General features: G+C 32.2%; 2 protein-coding genes and 1 pseudogene across 2 annotated transcripts; 2 read left to right on the top strand and 1 right to left on the bottom strand.

Annotated features, from left to right (window-relative positions):
* Window positions 1–17: 17 nt before the first annotated feature.
* On the bottom strand, window positions 18–1275 carry LOC120205567. Its single transcript, XM_039205418.1, has 2 exons — window positions 374–1275; window positions 18–284 (listed from the first exon to the last, which is right to left on the bottom strand). Exons 1-2 carry the CDS (start codon window positions 1137–1139, stop codon window positions 205–207), a joined length of 846 nt encoding a protein of 281 aa, XP_039061349.1. The 5' UTR covers window positions 1140–1275; the 3' UTR covers window positions 18–204.
* An 8942-nt stretch (window positions 1276–10217) lies between these two features.
* LOC120205565 lies at window positions 10218–12943 on the top strand (annotated as a pseudogene).
* A 3349-nt stretch (window positions 12944–16292) lies between these two features.
* LOC120205667 (auxin-responsive protein IAA4-like) lies at window positions 16293–16656 on the top strand. The gene is made up of 2 exons (XM_039205511.1): window positions 16293–16441; window positions 16524–16656. The coding sequence occupies exons 1-2, from the start codon at window positions 16293–16295 to the stop codon at window positions 16654–16656; spliced, it is 282 nt and encodes a 93-aa protein (XP_039061442.1).
* The last annotated feature ends 4074 nt before the right edge of the window (window positions 16657–20730 follow it).

The following is a 20730-nucleotide window of genomic DNA, read 5'->3' as shown; positions in this document are numbered from 1 at the left end:
ATACATGAAACTGCTTGACCAATTGTAATTTAAAGCCTACAATTATACCCTGTTATTTACAACCCTAAAACCATACACAAGTAGTCAAGAAAGGTACATGAATCTCTCTAATGCCACATTCATCCCACCAAAAGGATTGAAATAAAAAGAAGCAAAACTGGGAACCAAAAAACATTAGCGAATGATGTTTGAGAGTAGTTGAGTTCAATGCCTGGACGTGGATGCAAGTGCCACTGCTTGTGCCCACACCTTAAGCCGAGCCTTCACGTCTCTCGGGTCATCACCTACGCAGCAAAACAACCCCACGTCGGGTAAACTGAAATATGCAAATTGAAGCCGAGACAGATAAGCAGACAATATTTTTTTGACTAACCAGGGCTAGATATACGCCAATTTGCGATGGGGGAATTGCCGCCGCTACTGGTATTATCGAAAGTGGAACCCGACAGCGAGACACGGCCGGGCATCTCGAACAACCGCTCGTGTTCCAACTCGAACCCGAGATCCCGACACGCCTTCACTTCGCCCAAGTCCATACACAACGACCTGTTCCCACCTTTAGGCTTTGTAATGACCAAGACACCTCCTCCTCCTTCACTCTCCCCACTGAAACTCCCGCTGTAATTATTGCCGCCGTCTTTCCTTTTGCTCTCACTTTTACCGCCGCTTAGCTCCGCCCGTCTTACCCTCGTAACCCTCATCTTCCTCGGGTTCTTGCTCCGGCCGCTCCGGCCTTTCGGCCTCCCCAAACCACCCCTTTGCGCTTCGTTTTCGCTGGCGTAATCTTTCACCACCGCCATCAGCATCCCGGTTCCGTTCCTCCGACGAGGCGGCGTGGCGGGAAGCGAGTAATAGCCAGGTTCTTGGTCGGAGTCCGATGACAACTCCAGAAACTTCTTGCCGGAGCATTCTTCGTCCACGTCCGCGTCCGCATCGAAGCTTTCGATCGACAATCTCGACATGTCATTAGGCATCCCCATATGACGATGATCATCATCATCATCATAATCATAATCGTCACCATCATTAGTACACATGGAAAGCCTGGACAAGTTATGTGGATGAAACCCAACATCAAGATCATCGTACTCATCGTCTTGTAAAGAGGAAACAACCGTCATACTTTCATCTGACGCCATTTTCTCTTTTCTCTGCAACCAAACAAAATCAAAGAAAGCGAACAAGGTAAAGTGTTTTCAATTAGGCGTTTAAGCTTTTTGTGAATCAGTCGCTGTTGTTTTTCATTTCATGATAAGATAAAAAGGGTAAAATGAAAGTTCTCTGCTTCAACCACACAATTTATACTTGCAAAATGGGTGCTATAAAATTATAATTCTCATATTTTACTCACTAAATTACCTTTTATTAATATTAAAAAATTGCTTCCCACCCCCCCCCCCCAAAAAAAAGAACTGAAAATGTTGTCCGCGCGGCAACGCTGAGACAAATGTCGTAGAGAATCAGCTGAAGTGGGACTGTCCCCACTCCACTCAGTTTAGAACACGTAGCTTAAGACGACATCGTTTGTTGCTGCTAAGACTGTTCGATTCGTTGCCGAGTCACGACTCAGTACTCACCAGCAATTAGAATCAAACAAAGATCGCGACTTGCCCGCACGATTTCCCAAAACCTGGCCAGATTCGAAATCAATTCACTGATTTATTTTTCTGGTTAATTTATTATTTTCTTTTTTTAATTGTTCTTCTGATTTTAAGTCTTTACATTAATTAATCTAAATAGACTCGCGTCTTAAATTTGATTTTGATGAGTTAATTTTTTTGCATACAATAGTTTGAATTTGATGCGTTATTTAAATTATATCAAATTATTTATTACTTAAATTAGAATATTTTTTTCGATTTTCTTATTTACAAAAATGATCAATAATAAAAATGAATTATATTTAATGTAGCACATTTTTAGTAACATTTTAGACAAATTGAGACTTGTTATATACTCTCTTTTGAAGGTATTAATCTAGAACAATAAATTTCTCTCATTTTATATAATCTTGTAATAAACAACTCTTTTACAACTCGGAGTATATTTGTTGTTTTAATAATTAATATGATAATTAATAAATAAAATATATTAATGAAGACAATCATTATAATTTTAACGTTGTTTGTCGTTAAACAGCACACCTCTTTCAATTCATCTTATCATGTAAAACTAAATACATATAATAAATATAACTGAATTTTCTTTTTTTTCCCCAAAAATAATCATTTCACATTCAACGTTACACTTTTTTTTTATATTTTTGGTGTTTGAATTTAAAACTTTGAAAAATAAAAACAATTTATTTACAATTGAAATTGCTTGCTTGGTGCTAATACAAGAAGAAAGTTAATACTAGGGATTGCAACCGAAAATATGTACCATCCACCATACCTGGCCCGATATAAATTAAAGATTTAATTAAAGTAATAATAATTTTTTTAATGAAATTATATTATTATCCTCTGGTCGAGTCGGATCGGATCAAATTTTTTTACCCTTCACCCGAATCTAATCTGATCCAACTTCACCTCTTATAAAATCTGATTGACCTGATCCAAAACTAAATTTAAAAAAAAATTGACTCGATCAGATCAAAACCATCCAATACGAGTGATATTACCATCCATAGTTAAGACCATCAAATAAAGTAGGGATGGCAATCGATTCGACTCGAGAAGAAAGGGTCCTCCACCCGTGATCAAATTAAGGTTTCACATGACCCGACCCGAATATATGTCTTAGAAACCCGATCCGACTTGACCTGAAATTAAAAAATATTTTTATTCAATAAAAACAATGACTTAATTGAAAAAATTATATATAGAGGGGTATTATTGTAATTATCCCTAAATATATAGGATAAAATTATATATATTTTTCGGGTCGAATTTTTTCTATCCTAAACCTGAAACCGACCCAAATAATGTATAAAAAAACCCAAATCTGATTTTTTTTAAAATTCAACCCGATCGAGTCAGATCGAACCCGTCCGGTCAGATTGAGTTGCCATCCCTAAAATAAAGGCTCGAAATACATGAGTAAAGGAAATAACAACAATTTTCGAAGAAAAAAAATCCCTTCCATATAAAAAGAATTAGATTCGTTTACTTTATTAATTGGTAATTTGATCTTGAATGGATAGAGACAGTTGATTTACCGCGTGTTTCCCGTGTATGCGATTCTTTTTAGGTTGCCGTAATCGGATAAACTTTACTGTTGTCTGTGGGGAAGTTTGTCAGGTGTGTTCGGGCCCCACCGGAGTGTTAAGCTGATGTATGTTACCGCGTTTCAACAGCCACCTGTCCCCTTTTTCTCCCCCTCAAAGGCCCAATTGGGGTCCACGTGACTACGGCCCGGTCTAGTCTCCTGATCGTGCACCCAACACATCACTAATCTCACACGGTTGATATATTAAAAATTATGAAATAGTTTTTTTTATTATAGGGTGTTTTTTTAAATTATTTAATTATTGAAATTTATAAAATGATTATTTAATTATTTATTATACTTTAAACTCATTATTTTTCTTTAAAACTTGATAGTCGTTTGTAGGGATGGAGCTATAATTAGATATTGATAAGAGTCAAAATACTAAATTTTTTAAGAAAAATATAATGACTTATTAGGTATTTAAATTTAAAATTCATACGAAAATGTATAATTTATCTAATATTTAAACTTACAATAACCTATATTGTTATTAGACAAAAAAATGAGAACATTGTATTAACCTTCTTTAGTTCGACACATACTTAATTAAAATATTTAATAAATTATTATATATTTTTTAAATTTGAATACTTATTTTAATATAAACTAAAATACTTCTAAATAAAAATCTATCAAACATAAAAAAATACAGGGGTTGAGGCCTCTTTGGGCCCTAACAAAGTTTTGTCCCTCATTGTTTGAGCTATGCGTTAGCTGCTGACTAAGATGTGATAGTCGTTTGAGATTATGATATTAGATTATATCATATATCAGTTAGGACGTTAACGTCTAACTCAAATTTCTATAATTTTTTAATGGAAAATAGACTAGTTTAGAACACAATAAATAGTCAGGGGACTACTTTGTAACTTTTAATAGTTAGAAGACTTAAAAAAAGTAACGTCGATGACTATTTTATAACTTTTAATAGTTATAGAACTCAATAGAATAATATCTTATAGTCGGGATTATTTATATATTTTACACTTTTATTTATTGAATTAATACTTTTAGCCACCCTCGTTATCTTCAACGTTTTGTGGAGATTAATGGGTTTAGTTAACACAGCCGCTCACCGACCGTGGAACCTTTGACTGGACGTTTTATTTATTTTACATTTTCAGCTTTGATGCCCCAGCTCTGTTGATGGCAACGGTAAAAGGGACGGCTTTATGATGTGATCCTCATAATGACTGTGATACTTACACGTGTTAAATGAGGCTAATTAGAATCAGAAGATAATTTTAAAAAATATATCATCCATTGAATAAAATGGCTAACTTGGTGAAGGAAGTTAAATTGTTATCGAGTATATCTACTTTTAAAAATTATGAAATAGTCAGTTGATTATTTATTAGGTTTTAAATTAATCATTTTTTGTTAAAATTTTGACGGTATTTCGAGCCGAATGTTAATATATTGAATGTGATATGATAAAATATGATCTTAAAATCTTAAATGACTATCATATCACAAGTTAAAATTCAACTTAAACAATCGTTAACTTTTAACGGAAATTTGATGAGTTCGGAATATAATGAATAATCGGGTAACCATTTTATAATTTTTAATAGTCTAGAGATTTAAGAAATCAACATTTTATAGTTCGATTTATTTTATATATTTTAATAATCGATAAACTTAATAAAATTGTACCCTATTATTAGTTGATGAGCTATCTGGGTACTATACTAAGAAGGCTTTTTGGCTCAATAGGGCCATTAAAATAATAATTTAGGAATTTACCCATTATCAATCAAAGTCAAGATACAATCTAGGTCGGTTTAGTTTAATTAAGACGAATCCTTGAAAATCGAAAGAAAAAAAAATCTAACTTTAAATCTTTAATCACAATAAAATATAATTTGAAGCCGTACAATCCATGGTGGACAAAAAGTTCAAGAATAAGGCCCAAATATGAAATGTGAATAACCCATTTTCCTCTCTTTAAAATAAGGGGCGTTTTTGGTTTTAGGTGTAGGGATAATAATTTAATCTAAAATCTATAGATTTTAACTTGTTAGATTTGATAGGATTATTTTTTATATAAAAATTTAAATTTGGGTTAGGTTAAATTTTATATAGGGTGAGGTAAAATTAGATTGAGGCATTAGTAAAAAATTCAACCCGAACCATAACAATAGTATAATTTCTTTTATAAATTTAGAGATAATTATTATATTAATCTTTCTTTCTATAAATTTAATAAAGTCATTGTTTATATCGAATCAAATCGAGTACAATATATGTTTTTATTCTAAAAAGTTTAGGTTGGACCAGATTCAGGAGAAAGGGATGTAATTTTCAGATCAAGTTCGAGTTGAGGATATATGATTTTCAAATCAGATTAGGCTTAGATGGATTATATATGTTTCTTGAGTTGACTGACCAGAAACTCGATCCATTATTATTTTTATACGTCACTATCTAAAATGATTTCATCTTTTTTATATTATTAATATCTAAAAGTCCGCACTCCAATGTACGTGTCATTGTACGATGTAATGCATCGATTATGAATCAAATATACTATCGTATATTATCTATCATATGATACCATATCACCATATGTACACTAAAGTAAGACCACGACACCATTAAGGAGACCATAAAAGGATAGAATCATATTTTCCTTTAATGAACGCATTTATTATAAAGCTCAGTTGGTAGAGCACAAGGTTCTTAACCTTGAGGTCATGGGATCGAGTCCCACGGAGGGCATTTCATAATTCGGAGGTCTCTTACGGAAGTTGCTCTCAACCTGGTGTTGGGGGTAGCCTACTATCTTACCTCCCCCTACCTCATATATATGGGAAAAAGGGACAATCAATCATTTATTATAAAGCTCATATTCCTAAAATGCAGCTTTCACCCACTTTTTATTCCTCGTTATCTTACAAAAATCTCCCTTTTCGCAGTCCTCGAGCTATTCTTTTGATTCTTCCAATCTGCCCTTTTGGTAGATCCGAGTCGTTCTTCCCCAAATCCCATGGAGAAGATGGTTAGAAGAGGGGAAATAAGATAGAAAACCCTAATCCAGGTTCAAGCAGCTTTCTCCCGATATCTTAATCTTCGCTTCTCGGTAATTTTCTTATCGGTTTTTTTATAAGATTGAGCTCATTTGTTCTCGATTCAATCGACTGAAACTGATTAGCGAAGAAGACATGCAACAACTCCTCACTGACAAATTAGCGAAGCTAACGATTAGCGTGGAAGAGAAGGTGCCCGACGATAATGAAACGACCGATCCGATTCTCGACGGCGAATCGTGCCGGACCCCGACGACTAAAGAACATCAGATCCCCGAAATCCTGTCCTGCCCGCCGGCTCCGAGGAAACGCAAGGGTTCGTTCTCCGACGCCGATAAAAACGAGAGCAAGAAGATCGTCGACGACAACAAAGAGATCGGCGGCGTGCTTTTCCCCCTCGATCAAGACTCGAAGTCTTCCGTGTAATGCAGGCTCGGTTTCTGATTCTTTCACTCACTCCTTAATTCGAAGGGATTTAGGGTTATTTGGCTGTGTTGTTTAAATTGGAGGGAAACCCCAGTCCAATCCGATGAATTAGGTTTAGGGTTATTTGATTACTGGATTGGATTAACATACAATGGAACATAACAGACATGTCATCTGTAGAAGATAACATGATTGTTAAACCATAACTAGATGTTGTATCTTGTCTCATCGTAACATTAGGATCTCATGTTTGAATCTTTCTTTTTCATTGTATAATCTTGCTGTTGATGCCTAAGAACATTAGTATTTCATAGACCTTACAAACTTGACCCGAACATGTTAATCAAATTTGATCCGATACACGACCCACACCCGATCCAAAATTTAGCAAAATTGAAATCAACTAGAACCGAAATTAACCCGAACTAAAAGCAACCCGAATCGAAATTAACCTGAATCGAAAGCAATCCGAACTGAAAGAAACCCTAACCAAATTTTAACCTGATCTGAAAGCAACCTGAACATATTGGAATTGATAAAAATTATTAAACTATAAAAGTTATTTTTAATAATAAATTAATTTAAATAAAATTGATAATTTATTAAAAATATTAGATTTATAATAAAATAATAAAAAGTTTAATAGGAATATAAAAGTAAGAATCTAATTGTAAGATTAAAAACATTAATAAATAAAGTTTACTTATTTAACTTGTTATAAAAATATTAGATTTATAATAAAAACAATAAAAAACAACTAAAACAAAAGAAATAATATTAGATTTATAATAAAAATAACATAAAGTTTACTTATGTTACGGCTAAAACTTAACAAATAAAATTATATATTATTTTTAAAATTTAATAAAAATATTAAATTTATAATTGGAAACAAAATTTTAAAAAAAATTTATTCCTTTATCAAATAGTTTTCATTATAAACTTTTCATACGAGATCAATATAAATTTTGATAATAAATTCTAACACGTATTATATATCGTATTTGAGTCAAATTATCGATTTATCGTCTCAAATGATGGTTTAATTCAAAATATTAACGATTGAGAATTGAAATTAAACCTAAATGATAAAAATAACATATAAGAAGACATATTTTTACAAGTATATATCAATTATTCTATATATACTTGATTTTGATTAGACTCATAACCAATTCAACTCGAATTGACATGATCTAAAGGTTGACCTAAACCGAAAATCAATCGATCCGATATTGACCGACCCGAAATCTAATTGATCCGATATTAATCCGACCCAAAAATCAATCGATTCGGTATTGACCTGACCCAATATTGACATGATCCAAAAATCAATCGATCCGATATTGATCCAAACCGAAAAACAACTGATCTAATAATCACCTGACTTGAAAATTGACCCGACCCGATACCCAACTTGATTCGAATTATTATACACCCGAACTAGATCTGATTCGAACAAAATTAAATTAAATTTAATATAAACCCAAAATGACCCGACCCAAACCCGATCCAAATGAGCTGTTTGCCGCCTCTAGTATTTCATGATGTTAATTAATAAGTATTATTCTTAAATGTACGTTTTGCACGTATAATGAGTGATAAATTTATAAATTTATGTTGTGATATTATACGTTCGTCCAATAGAAACAATGGAACAACATAAATGGAAATATATTTTTTTCCTTCCTAACAATTTTAGGATTATATTATATTTAATTGTTTTGAGCTTTTTTTTGTATTTAAATTTAATTGAATTTTAAAATATTTATGGGTATCATATTAAAATTTAGTGGACTTTAATATTTTAAATGGATCTAGAGAGATTGGCTAAACATAAACGAACATATTAACGAACGCTCACGAACGTAAATGAATGAACGAGTCCTCTGTTCATGTTCGTTCATTTAATTAAACGAACACAAAATATTGTTCATGTTCGTTCGTTTAATAAATAAACGAACTTCCTGTCGAACGATTCGCTGAAAGTTTGATTCATTTACATAATTGAGTATTTATAAAATATTCCAGTCTAATCATTTTGCTGATGGTTTAATCTTAATGACCTCCCAAATAATCGCTAAAGTACCATCCCGTCCCTATTAATTAGGGGTCAGAATATGCCAGGCCAGGCTTTAATAGGTCTTAGTCTGGCCTACGATGAATTTTGTAGGCCTGAGCCTGGCCTGTAGCCTGTCAAAGGCTTTTATTTTTTGCTCGGCCTGGCCTGTTTAAAAGTCTGTTTCACAATAAACATTTAATATTCATTTGATAGTTATTTTTACTAAAAAAATAACACACATTCTATAATAGGTTAAATAAACCCTTAATATATAATTTGGTTTAATTTTTAATATAACGTTAATTTAATTGAACACATATATATTGGTACCCCAAAAAATAATATAAGTATTTTAAACACTAATTTTTATCCCACATACCTATCTGCACAGTACCCAAGGTCAGCACCATACCTTGCTTGCTGTTCTCGACGCCTGCACTAACACACCGTCAAATGCTGCTGCTGCCCAGGCATCCATACTATCCATGCTTCATTTTGTTGATATTTCTCTTTGTTTGTAATAAATATATAATAAAAAAATGAAGGAAGCAATGACGGGGGGACCCGCTCGTGAGAGATGATTGGAGGGGGATAGATTGAAGATAGAAATAGGGGAAAGGGGGTTTGTTTAGTTTTGGTTTATATATTAAATTTAGGCTTAATTACCTTATAGACCTTATAGTTTAGCCAAATATTTCCAGTTTAGTCACTAATTTCATAGTAAAGTCCCTATTAAGTCACTCTAACTTAGGCGCATTTTATAAAGTAGTCACTCTAAATAGGCCGACCTATCATGTTTATAAGGCTTAGTAATAAGGCTAAGTCTGACCTATTTAAATTAATAGGCTTTTAAAAAAGCCTGAGCCTGACCTTTTTATTAAATAGGCCAAGCCATACCAGACTTTATGTAAACCAGGCCGGCCTGGCCTATTCTGACCCCTACTATTAATTCCTTCAAAAAATCCTAAAATTTCTCTTCCTAAAATGAAATAAATAAGGGTAAACTACACAAGTGACCACTTAACTATAGTCAAAAATTATTTTGACAACCGATGTTTCTATTTGATCAATTAGACCACTCAACTATTTAAATACTTCTATAAAGCCACATGCCGTTATCATTTAACGGACTAGGTGACGTGACAATTAAAATATTTAACGAAACAGGACCAATTGTGTAATTATACCAAAATATTTTAACTGTCACGTTACCTATCCGTTAAATAATAAAGAAAGGTGGCTTGATCGAAGCATTTAAATAGTTGGGTGATCTAATTCAAATCGAAAAATCAGTGGTCTAAATAATTTTTTACCATAGTTCAGTGGTCACCCATGTAGTTTACCCAATAAATTCAATTGGGCCTGGACTTAAATTTAGACACGCTTCATGAGCCTAATGGCCTTTGGAAAATTTCCCCTTTTTAGTGAATTTTCTTGAGAAACCATTTTTTTTTAAGAAAAAAAGACCTAGTTAAACGGAACATTGAGTTTAGCGGGAGTTTAATTGAATTTCCGTTCAGTGGTTAAAGATGAAAATTGATTCAAGATCTGTGAAGGAATTCATAAGAAGAGAAGTACCCGATTGGGACGAGGAATTGATCGCAACCGCCCGATTTAAAGCGTTTAGTGGTCAAAAATCCGATTGGGAACCCCAAATTTCAGTTCTGGAAAGATTTGATCATAAAAATCTCCCGCCACTTCGGTGTCTTCATCATTTCACCTTCCCAGGTTTTTCATTTTCTTCTTAATTTTTCACTTATCCAAATTTTATTGTTATTTCACTTTACTTATGATTTCGTTTATTTGTAGGTGAAAAATGAGTGGTTTAATAGAGGAGGCTTAACTCCTTTGTGTATTGATCAAGTATTGGTGGGCTAACTTATATTTCTTTCTTAAGAAAAATAAAGTTTTTTGTTTCTGGAAATTTTTGGTTTAATTGTTTTGACGATTTTTTTCAGTTTTTGATGTATAACGAAGGTGAAGTAACCCGAATTTCGGACATGACGGAGCCTTACAGCAGGAGAATCACTCAGTTATTTTATAAAGTGAAAAGTTTGATGAACAGAACAATAACTCCGGATAGTATTCTTCATGAAGATAGTATCGTTCTTACAACATTATTGAAGGTATTTTTGCATTTCATTTTTGTGAGTGTGACAAGTACTATTTGATCAAGTAAAAATTGGAATATTAAGCTGTTGTAATTGAATTGTTCTTAGGAGAAATCAGATGAATTAGTTAAGTGTTTGTCTGAAAGTCACTGGAACTCGAGTTGCGTTGTTACGAGGATGAAGTTCGAGAGTATGTGTGGAGGACAAAAGGAAGCTTATGCAGTATTGAGTTATATGTCTGGGATTGGGAAATGTCGATATTTCTCCACCAACGAGAAGGAACAAATTGAGGTGTGTGTTGTGTTGTTTCTATAACCCGGTTTGAGTTGAAAGTCTTTGCTAATTTTGTTGTTCTTGTGAGTAATATGATTTGCTGCAGGGCATAAAAGTTTCCCTTTCATCAGAGGCGGTGTCCGCCGTCTCGAGTTTAGATTTCGACGCTCTCCACCTGATTTGGACTCGAGAAAAACTTGAGCAACAACTTGATGTGATTGACCGGTGCTGGGAAATGTAACCTCTGTTTTTTTACTCTCCTTTTTTTCTCTTATATCGTCGGCTGAATTTTCTTGCTTGAGAGTCGAGTCCATGCCTGTGAAAATGTGAACTTGATTTAATGCATATGAGGATGTTTAATGGTAGGGTAAACACAGTGATAAGGAGTTGATTAAACCATTTAGGACACTAGTCAGTTGCACTATGCCAACTGGTTCGGATGTTCAGTTAACTTTCTTTTGAACTAAGAAATGTCCAGTCCCAGACAATCATTTGGCTGAACACAGTATTTATTTTAACACCGGTTGTGTCTTATATGCTTTTTTCTTTTTCCAGGCAGTTGAATTCTAGGTTTTCGGTCTCATGGTTGAGTTTGTTCGTTGCAGGTCTAGACAGTCAGCCTTAGCTTCATTGAAGTCTAGGAACAAGAAACTGGCCCTTAGGCATGCGAGGGAGATGAAGTTGGGCACTGAGAATAGAGAAAAATGTAACTCACTTCTTAACAGAGTGGAAGAAGTGTTGAGTGTTATTGCGAACGCGGAATCAACAAAGAAGGTGACCAACTACAACTTAAACTTTGCTTTTCTGATAGAAACAAAACATAGTTGAGCTTCTAATTCTCTTGTGCGGTTCAAAGCCTCTGCAAAAAGGTGAACTTGGGTTTTAGCTATCGAGGAAGGTGGCTTGCAAAGTTCCCGACAGTAGAAGATAGTGAATAAGCTGATGTATTACTCCTTGATGGCAGGTAGCTGAAGCAATCCAGATCGGAGCACGAGCAATAAAGGAGAATAAGATAAGTGTGGAAGAAGTTCAGCTTTGTTTAGAAGAACTTGATGAGAGCATTGATTCACAAAAGCAAGTTGAAATGGCTCTAGGTATAGTAACCAACAATCCAATTTATATTTTTTGTAGTTATTGTGAAATGCCAATTAGTTTTCATTAAGCTGTTGCATACTATCTTGATAATGTTGTTAGTCTTTATCTAACATGTTCTTGTTCGACCGTTGAAGAGTCTGCTCCGTACCTAGACATGGAGGACGAAGATATTGAAGAGGAATTCAGGAAATTGGAGCTAGAAATCAGAAATGAAAACCTCAAAGATCTAAATACCGAATCTGGGGTTAGTGAAACGCCTGGATCCGATCAATCTCTGGCTGATGCTTTATCGAATCTAAAACTAGCTGACGCTCCAGCCAAGGGATCAGCAATACAGAATTCCCGGATACCAGCTAAGAGCAAGGAGTCGAACGACCCTATGCTCGAAGCTGCTTAAACGTGAACGTCATACCGGTACCGATATTCAATTTTTAACATCTACATAGAAAAAGACGATGGTAGGTTAGACACTATCCGCCAACCACGTTCCATTGTCTTCCTAGTCCAAAGTTTCTGCTTTAGTAGGATGCTAAAGGCTGAAGAATATGTTTAAAGTAATGCTGGAAAACAACACCGGTGAGCATAAATTTGGGGTTAATTTGGATTAGATGTTGGCATGGAATCTACTTAAAAATGTGTAAAAAGACATTGTTGTAGCAGCTGCAAAAAGAAAAAGGCTATATACGAAAGACATGAACCACTTTTGGGCAGTAGGGAAGCATAATTTAACCCTAATACTGTGTAGGGCTGTAGGCCGATCATTGCTTAATCCTTCATCATGCCCTCTACCAAAATCACTTGTTTAAGCGTAAAAGAGAGTAGTTCGTACCGCAACATAATTTAAGAGTAAGGAATGATAGAAATCATCATAACCTAAAATGTTAAATTTTCAGTAAATTACATATTAATTAATTACACTATCAGTTTTAGTCTGTTTTAATACTTAAATTTTATTTTTTTTAAAATCGTATTTAATGTTTAGTTTTCGGTTCGTTTTAATACTTGGTTGTTAAAAACTTAATGCATTTAGCTGCACAAATTGAGTGACCTTAGTGGTAAAGGAATCGTTATTATTCCTTAAGGTCCCGAATTTGAATACAAAAAATATCAGAGGTGTGAGCGTTCAATATTAAATGGTTGAGAGTTATCTTTGAACATATATTATTTGTACTTACACCAGGTTAATAAAAAAATATCGCTTTTAATACTTAAACTATCATCTTTTGTATGTTTTAATATCTAAACTTGCAATTTTTTTAAAATGTAACTCAAAACTTTGAATACTTGGTTGTTAAAAACTTAATGCATTTAGTTGCACAAATTGAGTGACCTTAGTGGTAAAGGAATCGTTATTATTCCTTAAGGTCCCGAATTTGAATACAAAATTAATGATTTAAATATTAAATATATAATTTATCTTTTTTTATATAAAAATATTAAAATAATTAGTATTTTCAATTGCATCTGTTACTCAATCTTAAATTGAGCTGTCAATGTCATTGACCCTCCTGGATCATGCCTCCAATCTCGCCCCATGGCCCGTATTTAAGATAATTCGCATAAAACTATTCTTTAATAAAATAAATAAATTGCACAGGGAGAAGAAAAGCAAACCTATTCCTATGTTAATTTGACTGACAAAAACAAGTAAACAACCGTTAAAAAAATATTAAAAAAAGAGGGGACAAACACACACATAGGAGTAGACATTATGGTTGAGATTTTCCATTGAAGAGAGTGACGAGAAATTTGAGGCTTCTCGAAATTTAAAGTATGTATTCTATGGAAATATTCGTTTCTTTTTATTCCCGATTTTAAGATTTTACTTTGATTAATCCAGATTGTTTCGCATTGTATATTTAAGGATGAATATGAGTTGGATCGAATTTTCGATGTATCTGCTTTGACTTGATCCTAAAATTTTAAATCCTCCCCCTAGCCCAAAAAATATATCCCTTTCATCCGATTAGAACCCGACCTAGTTTTTTGAGATAAAATTCGAACTTGACCCGACTCGACCCGAAATAATATATTTACTAAAAAAATATTTTTTTATTCAATACAAATAAAAATTTAATTGAAAGAAAATAATATATAGAGGTATTATTATAATTATTCTTAAATATATAAGGTAAAATTATAATTTTTTCGAATCCAATATTTTTCAACCTAAACTCAATCTGATCCGAATCTGATTTTTTTTAAAAAAAATATTCGATCCAATCGGGTCGGAACCCGTCGAGTTCGAGTCCCATGCCTATCCCTACACATATCTGGTTATGATGGGTGAGTCTCCTAGCAATAATTTTTTACATACACAAAAACTCGAACTCTAAACCTTACTTAAACGATATCAAACTCCTTACTACTTGAACCACCTCTCGGTAAATCTTTGTTTCTTTGATTAGCCAAAATGGGTAAAAGTATGGCATTTCGTTTTCTTTTGAATAATTGGGGGGCGGGGCGGGAATTATGTTTGAACTCTCAACAAAGGAATTGATTTCAATGTCATTTAATCATTAAAATAATACGAAAATATAATATATTTTCATATTTTGATGTTATTATTATTATTATCCGAATTAACATTCAATAAATAAATTAATCTAACGTATTTGATCACATTCCATGACTGAATAAATTAGTATAATAGGTCCGATTGATAATAACCTTAATTAATCTATTGAAAAATAATATATCCTCTCATTTCTTTGGTCAATTATTTGATGATTTCATGTGATACTGTGAGTATAAAATATATAAGAAAAGTCTATTTTTCTTAAAATTAAAGTTACAAAATGATTTATTATGTTCTAATTTCGTCCATTTTAGTTAAAAATTGGTGGTCGTCTAACATTGACGTTAATATGATGACAGGGATATAACAGTCGTTTAAGAACAATCAATAATTATGTTTTTTTTTTTTGCTTTATATTTTAAGGTGAGACAAAGAACAACCTTCCACACGTGGGCGAAGATTTCCTTCCAATTCCAAGTCAACCTTTTTCTTTTTCTTGCGAGTTTTCCGGGTTCTCTCTTTGGTTTAGGTTAACTTCGTGATTAATCAATTTCTTTTAATTTTTTTGTTCATTTTTGCATTGATTTCGAAAAACATAATAAAAGATTAATTTTGTTTTTACTTAACTAAGATGTAGTCGTAGAGGATCGACTGCCATTAGATTTTTGCATTGAATAAATTTTGATTTTTTATTGAATTTTTTTAAAATAATAAATTGGTTGATACCATTTTGTGATATATGTCCCTCTAAGCGGTTTATTCATTTCCTTACTCCAAGCTGCCCATTAAAGAGTCGAAGAATGTCCAAAAAAATAAAAGTCACGAAAAATAAAGAAAGAAAATACACTTTTGGATTGAAAAAATTCCGAACTTTGCCATCTTTGGATTCTCGTCTTCATCGGTATGAAGTACTTTAATAAAATTTATATAGCCCACTTTTCTGGGTCAATAGATGCCGAAGAGAGATAATAGAATAATCATAAAGAATTATTTGATGATTTAGTGACCAATTTGTTAATTTTGAAATTTCAGTGAAAAACAAAAATTTACTCAAATATTAGTGATCATTTATGTAGTTTATCATTTTTAATTAATGATCATCTGTTAATAATCTAACTACATATATTTTTCAATGAACATATCTTACTTAAATAAAAAATAAAAGTGATAATATATATATATATATATATATATTTAAAATTAGTAAGGAAAAGTTTTATTTTTTTGAAAATCAGTGAAAAAAATAGACAAAAACATAAATGATCGATCATATAACTAACCCTAAGGTTTATTTATCATACTGAACGGTTGTATATAAGCTGTAAATAACTGAAGAATTTACCAGAGAAATCCTCGGCACAAGAGAACAAAACATAGAACTGTGTTCATCAAAGCCTTATGGAATCGAATTCCCAAAAAAATGATGTTAAAACCATGATTATTACAAGTTGGGTTTGGTAGACGACACGTGTACATGTCGGTTGCCTCGACAACATAATTTGGTACACTCTGTGGTTATTTAAACCCCAAGGTGGCGGCTCATTTGTCTTCAACCTTCTTCACCGATGGGTAGGGCCGCCGGTTCTTCACCGTCCTCCTCCTTCGAGAGCAGCAGCAACCACTACTTCGGCTCCGGCGCAGCTTCTTCTTCCATGGATTTCGGCACTGATCTCAGACTCGGTCTCAGCATTTCAGCCTCTCCACCTTACGCGAGGTTAAATTTGTTATCTTTTTTTAGAACCTCGAAATAGTATTTAGTTTGGGTTTAATGGTGAAAATGGACTTGTGTGGACCAGGGAGCAGCAGCCGATGTTAAGACAGGTGCTTGGTGAAGAAGATGAGTGCAACAGTGCTACTTTATTTGTTAAAGTTTACATGGAAGGGATTCCTATTGGGAGAAAACTAAGTCCAAATAATATATGTCGATGATAACATCTGAGAACATATCGGTTACAAATAATTCATCCTGTTGATTTGAATGAAGAGTCGCAAACGGTAATTTGAGCCTTTGAGGTTTTGTTGTTTTGTATGAAAATTTTTATATAAAGACTCTTAGTGTTAGTGTCACACATAAAATTATGATGTTACTTATAAATTGAAAGAACGAACAAATATAATTACCTGACAGTAGATTTAACTTTAATATATTACATGGAACTGCAAGAGAATTTATTAATGGTCGGATTTATATAAAAATTTTATATTACATGAAATTTTATTATTTGAATGGAGAGTCACAAACCGTGATGTGAGGTTATATTATTTTGCATTAGAAATTTATATAAAGACTCTCAACATTAGTGTCACATATAAAATTATGATGTTACTTATAAATTGAAAGAACAAATAAATATACTATGCCGAACTGCAAAAAAAATATATTTATGGTCAATGATAATAGATATTTAAAGATTACGAGGATGAATAGAACAAATCTTCCAAAATTTTGATTTTTTTTGAAGAATTCAGTATGTGGAGAAATGATTAAAAAAAATAGGGAAGGTATAACAGTATCATTCAAATTAAAGAATTGGGTAAATTACGCATATAATATATAAACTATTAATTTTAGTCTGTTTTAGTTTTTAAACTTTCAATTTTTTTTAAAACCATACCTATTTTTGTTTCATTTGAGTATCCCACCATTAAAAATTTAATGTTCTTAGTATATAAGCTATCAATTTTTGCCCGTTTTAGTACCTAAACTTTTAAAAAAATCAAAACTTAACGTTAAATTTTGAACAAGGTATTAAAATGAAACAAAAACTTAACTTTAGGTGTGATTTTGAAAAAACTGAGAGTTTAGGTACTAAAACATATTAAAATTGATAATTTAAATACTAAACATGTAATTTACCCAAGAATTTTAAGAGTAGCTGCAGACACTCTCTCTGTAATGTACGATATTCGAAGTTCCCATATCTGAGCTGAAATCGCTTACCCCACCAGGCACCCGAACATGGCCAGGAAGTCAAAATCTTCATGGTCGAATATCAATAATCTAGAAACACTCCACTATGGGGTTAGACTTTTAGGACAAAACAGACAGACAAATAAAGTAATTATTACACTGGACCCCAAAAAAACAGGGGAGAAAGAGCCTGTCCGTATTCCAGTCAAAAGAACACACAAGTTGTTTGAATAAATGTCTGAAAGGAGTAACGTGAGAGTTGAATAGCCTATTTTTGTAGACCAGAGCAAACCAGTCCTCCGGTTCCCATAAAAAAGACCAGACTTTCAACAATGTTTCTAAAGAGTAAAGACCCAAAACAACCCATCCGCCTGGATTGATTGCATCTATTAAATTCAGTTTCGTTTTCGCTTACCCAACACTATGCTTTTGGGAAAGATTGCACTGCATGCAATCTCCCTTGACCACATACGTACATGACTGCTGGCTTACACTGCATTAAAAGGCCTCCTATCTTCTAATCCAAATGAAATGGTAAAACACGAACCCCGAGTGATCTCTGTGATAAATGAATTGTTGGTATTTCTTGAAGATCAAGTGTTCAGTATCAAAAGGCTAAAAATACATGTCCACTCTCTTTCTAACACGTCAAGAGTTCATTTCATATGATATATATTTTTAGGATATCAATATCGTATGAATAATATATTTTTATTAATTTAATCATCGGTGTAAACAAACATCATGCAAACGTAAGTTGACCTAAATTTTTAATGCCGACACAAGAGACGATAACGTCGATAAGTGTAGGGCGGGGCCGGGTAGGTGTTAACGTAATCGTGGGTGGAAATACTTGAACTGTTGACACTTACTTTATAAGGAGACGTCAATGGGAGTAATGTATGGCAACCGATAAAAGCCAAGCTAGCCTGTGACACGGGAAGCACCATTTCTTTTTCTTTTGCGTAAATTACGAGTTTAGTATATAAACTATTCATTTTAGTATATTTTAGTACATAAATTTTTAATAATTTTAAAATCATACATAAATTTTAGTTTTTATTTTATTTTAATACACATGTTCAAAATTTAACGTTAAGTTTTGAAAAGAATTAAAATTTTAGGTATTCAAACGGATCAAAACTGACAATTAAAGTATTAAATGTGTTAAAATTTTACCGACGGGATGCTAAAATGAAAAAAAAAACGAAACGTTAGGTATATTTTTGAAAAAAATAAAAGTTTAGGTACTAAAACATATCAAAAATGATATTTTAAACACTAAATGTGTAATTTACCCTTTCCTTTTCATATTTATACTATGTATTTAATACATAAACTATTAGTTTTGATCCGTTTCAATATCTAAACTTTCATTTTTTTTAAAATCATACCTAACGTCAGTTTTCATTTCATTTTAATACCCTCGCCCTTAGAAAATTAACGCATTTAATATCTAAACTATCAGTTTTGATCTATTTTATTCATTAATCAAATTTTTAAAAAACTTAACGTTAAATTTTAAACCAGGTATTGAAATGAAACAAAAAATAAAGTTTTTAATGGATGATACTAAAATAAAATAAAAACTAAACTTTAAATAAGATCTTGAAAAATATAAAAATTCAAGTAATAAAAACATCAAAACTAATAATTTAAATACTAAACGCATAATTTACTATAATTTTAATTAAATAAAATGGGGTTCCATTCATCGCAAAGAATATGAAGCTTTAGGAATATGAACAAACTTGAAATTCTTTTGATGCTACAGAATATCAATTAAAACTACCACTGCTACGTGTAATTGCTTGACAGACGACAAATTATGGAGTTGGTAGGCAGGACATAATTCTAGGGGTAAATTACAAATTAATAACGGAAGTTTACTTTATCTCTTATTTCACGTATTATATATATTTTTTATTTTTTTATACTAACTTAAAACATTGAGGTTTTTTGTTACTCGGTCGTTAAATAATTAACGATGTTAAAATGGTTGTTATATAGATGCAAAATGATTTCGTTTCGGTGAAAATTTTATTTTTTTAAAACGATATTTTTAACGCGGTAAACTATTTAACGACGGAGACCAAAATAGGTGATCAAATAAGAAACAAATTATTAACAACCGGTTGGTCTAGTGGGATGAGACACTAGATTTATTAAGTAAGGTTATGGGTTTGAATCATGGCGGTTGTGAATAGAGTAAACTGGGTTGAGATGATCAATTTTACCTATGTAGTACCTGATTCGGATTAGATGATCAATAAATCGAATAGAGGTAATTATAAAAAAATAGGAAACAATTTGATCATTGACTTGAAAGATGTCCTTCACATGAAAAACAATATTTGTTAATAAGATTTTGCTTCTTCTTTTGTGCAAAGCTGGAAACAATATATATATTATTATTATTACTTGTGATTATAGACCAAGGGAAATGGACCAGTTCCAGCTGTGGTTCTCAGTGTCAAAGGGGAATCTTTCTACCATTGACCCAAATTTTCCACACTGACTAATTAAGCTGAGATTTTTTTTACATAAAAAAAATTGGTGTTGAATTTTGATTATATGCTGACAACAACATCTTAGACTGGAAGAGCTGGTGGTAATACTATTAAAAATATAGGAAAATTATGCATTTAGTACCTAAACTACTAATTTTAATCTGTTTTAATACTTAAACTTTTAATATTTTCAAAATGATACATAATGTTTAGTTTTTATTCTATTTTAGTACCTCAACGTTAAAAAATTAACGCGTTTAGTACATAAACTATCAATTTTGGTCTATTTCAGTACCTAAACTTTTATTTTTTTAAAAAAAACTTAACGTTAAATTTTAAACATGTGTACTAAAATGAAACAAAAACTAAAGTTTATGTATGATTTTGAAAAAAAATAAAAGTTCAGAAACTAAAATAGACTAAAACTAATAGTTTAAGTACTAAATGTGTAATTTACCAAATTATATATAATATGCTTTTATATATTATATGATTAGGTTGACCTAATATATGGTTTTATAGTCGAGGAGGCGATCTTTTAGTTAATCGTCCAATCGAACTATCAAAAAATTGTAAATTAAC

Source organism: Hibiscus syriacus, unplaced genomic scaffold, assembly GCF_006381635.1.
Source record: "Hibiscus syriacus cultivar Baekdansim isolate YM2019G1 unplaced genomic scaffold, ASM638163v2 tig00012523_pilon, whole genome shotgun sequence".
NCBI lineage: Eukaryota > Viridiplantae > Streptophyta > Magnoliopsida > Malvales > Malvaceae > Hibiscus > Hibiscus syriacus.
The sequence above is the reverse complement of the archived record's forward strand: the minus strand, read 5'-3'. Positions and strand labels throughout refer to the sequence as shown.

Coding starts and splice junctions, on each gene's coding strand:
- LOC120205667 (XM_039205511.1), top strand. CDS start 16,293: ATGGGTAGGGCCGCCGGTTCTTCACCGTCCTCCTCCTTCGAGAGCAGC. Junction 16,442..16,523: donor GCCTCTCCACCTTACGCGAG/GTTAAATTTGTT, acceptor TGTGTGGACCAG/GGAGCAGCAGCCGATGTTAA.
- LOC120205567 (XM_039205418.1), bottom strand. CDS start 1,139: ATGGCGTCAGATGAAAGTATGACGGTTGTTTCCTCTTTACAAGACGAT. Junction 285..373: donor TTGGCGTATATCTAGCCCTG/GTTAGTCAAAAA, acceptor TTTGCTGCGTAG/GTGATGACCCGAGAGACGTG.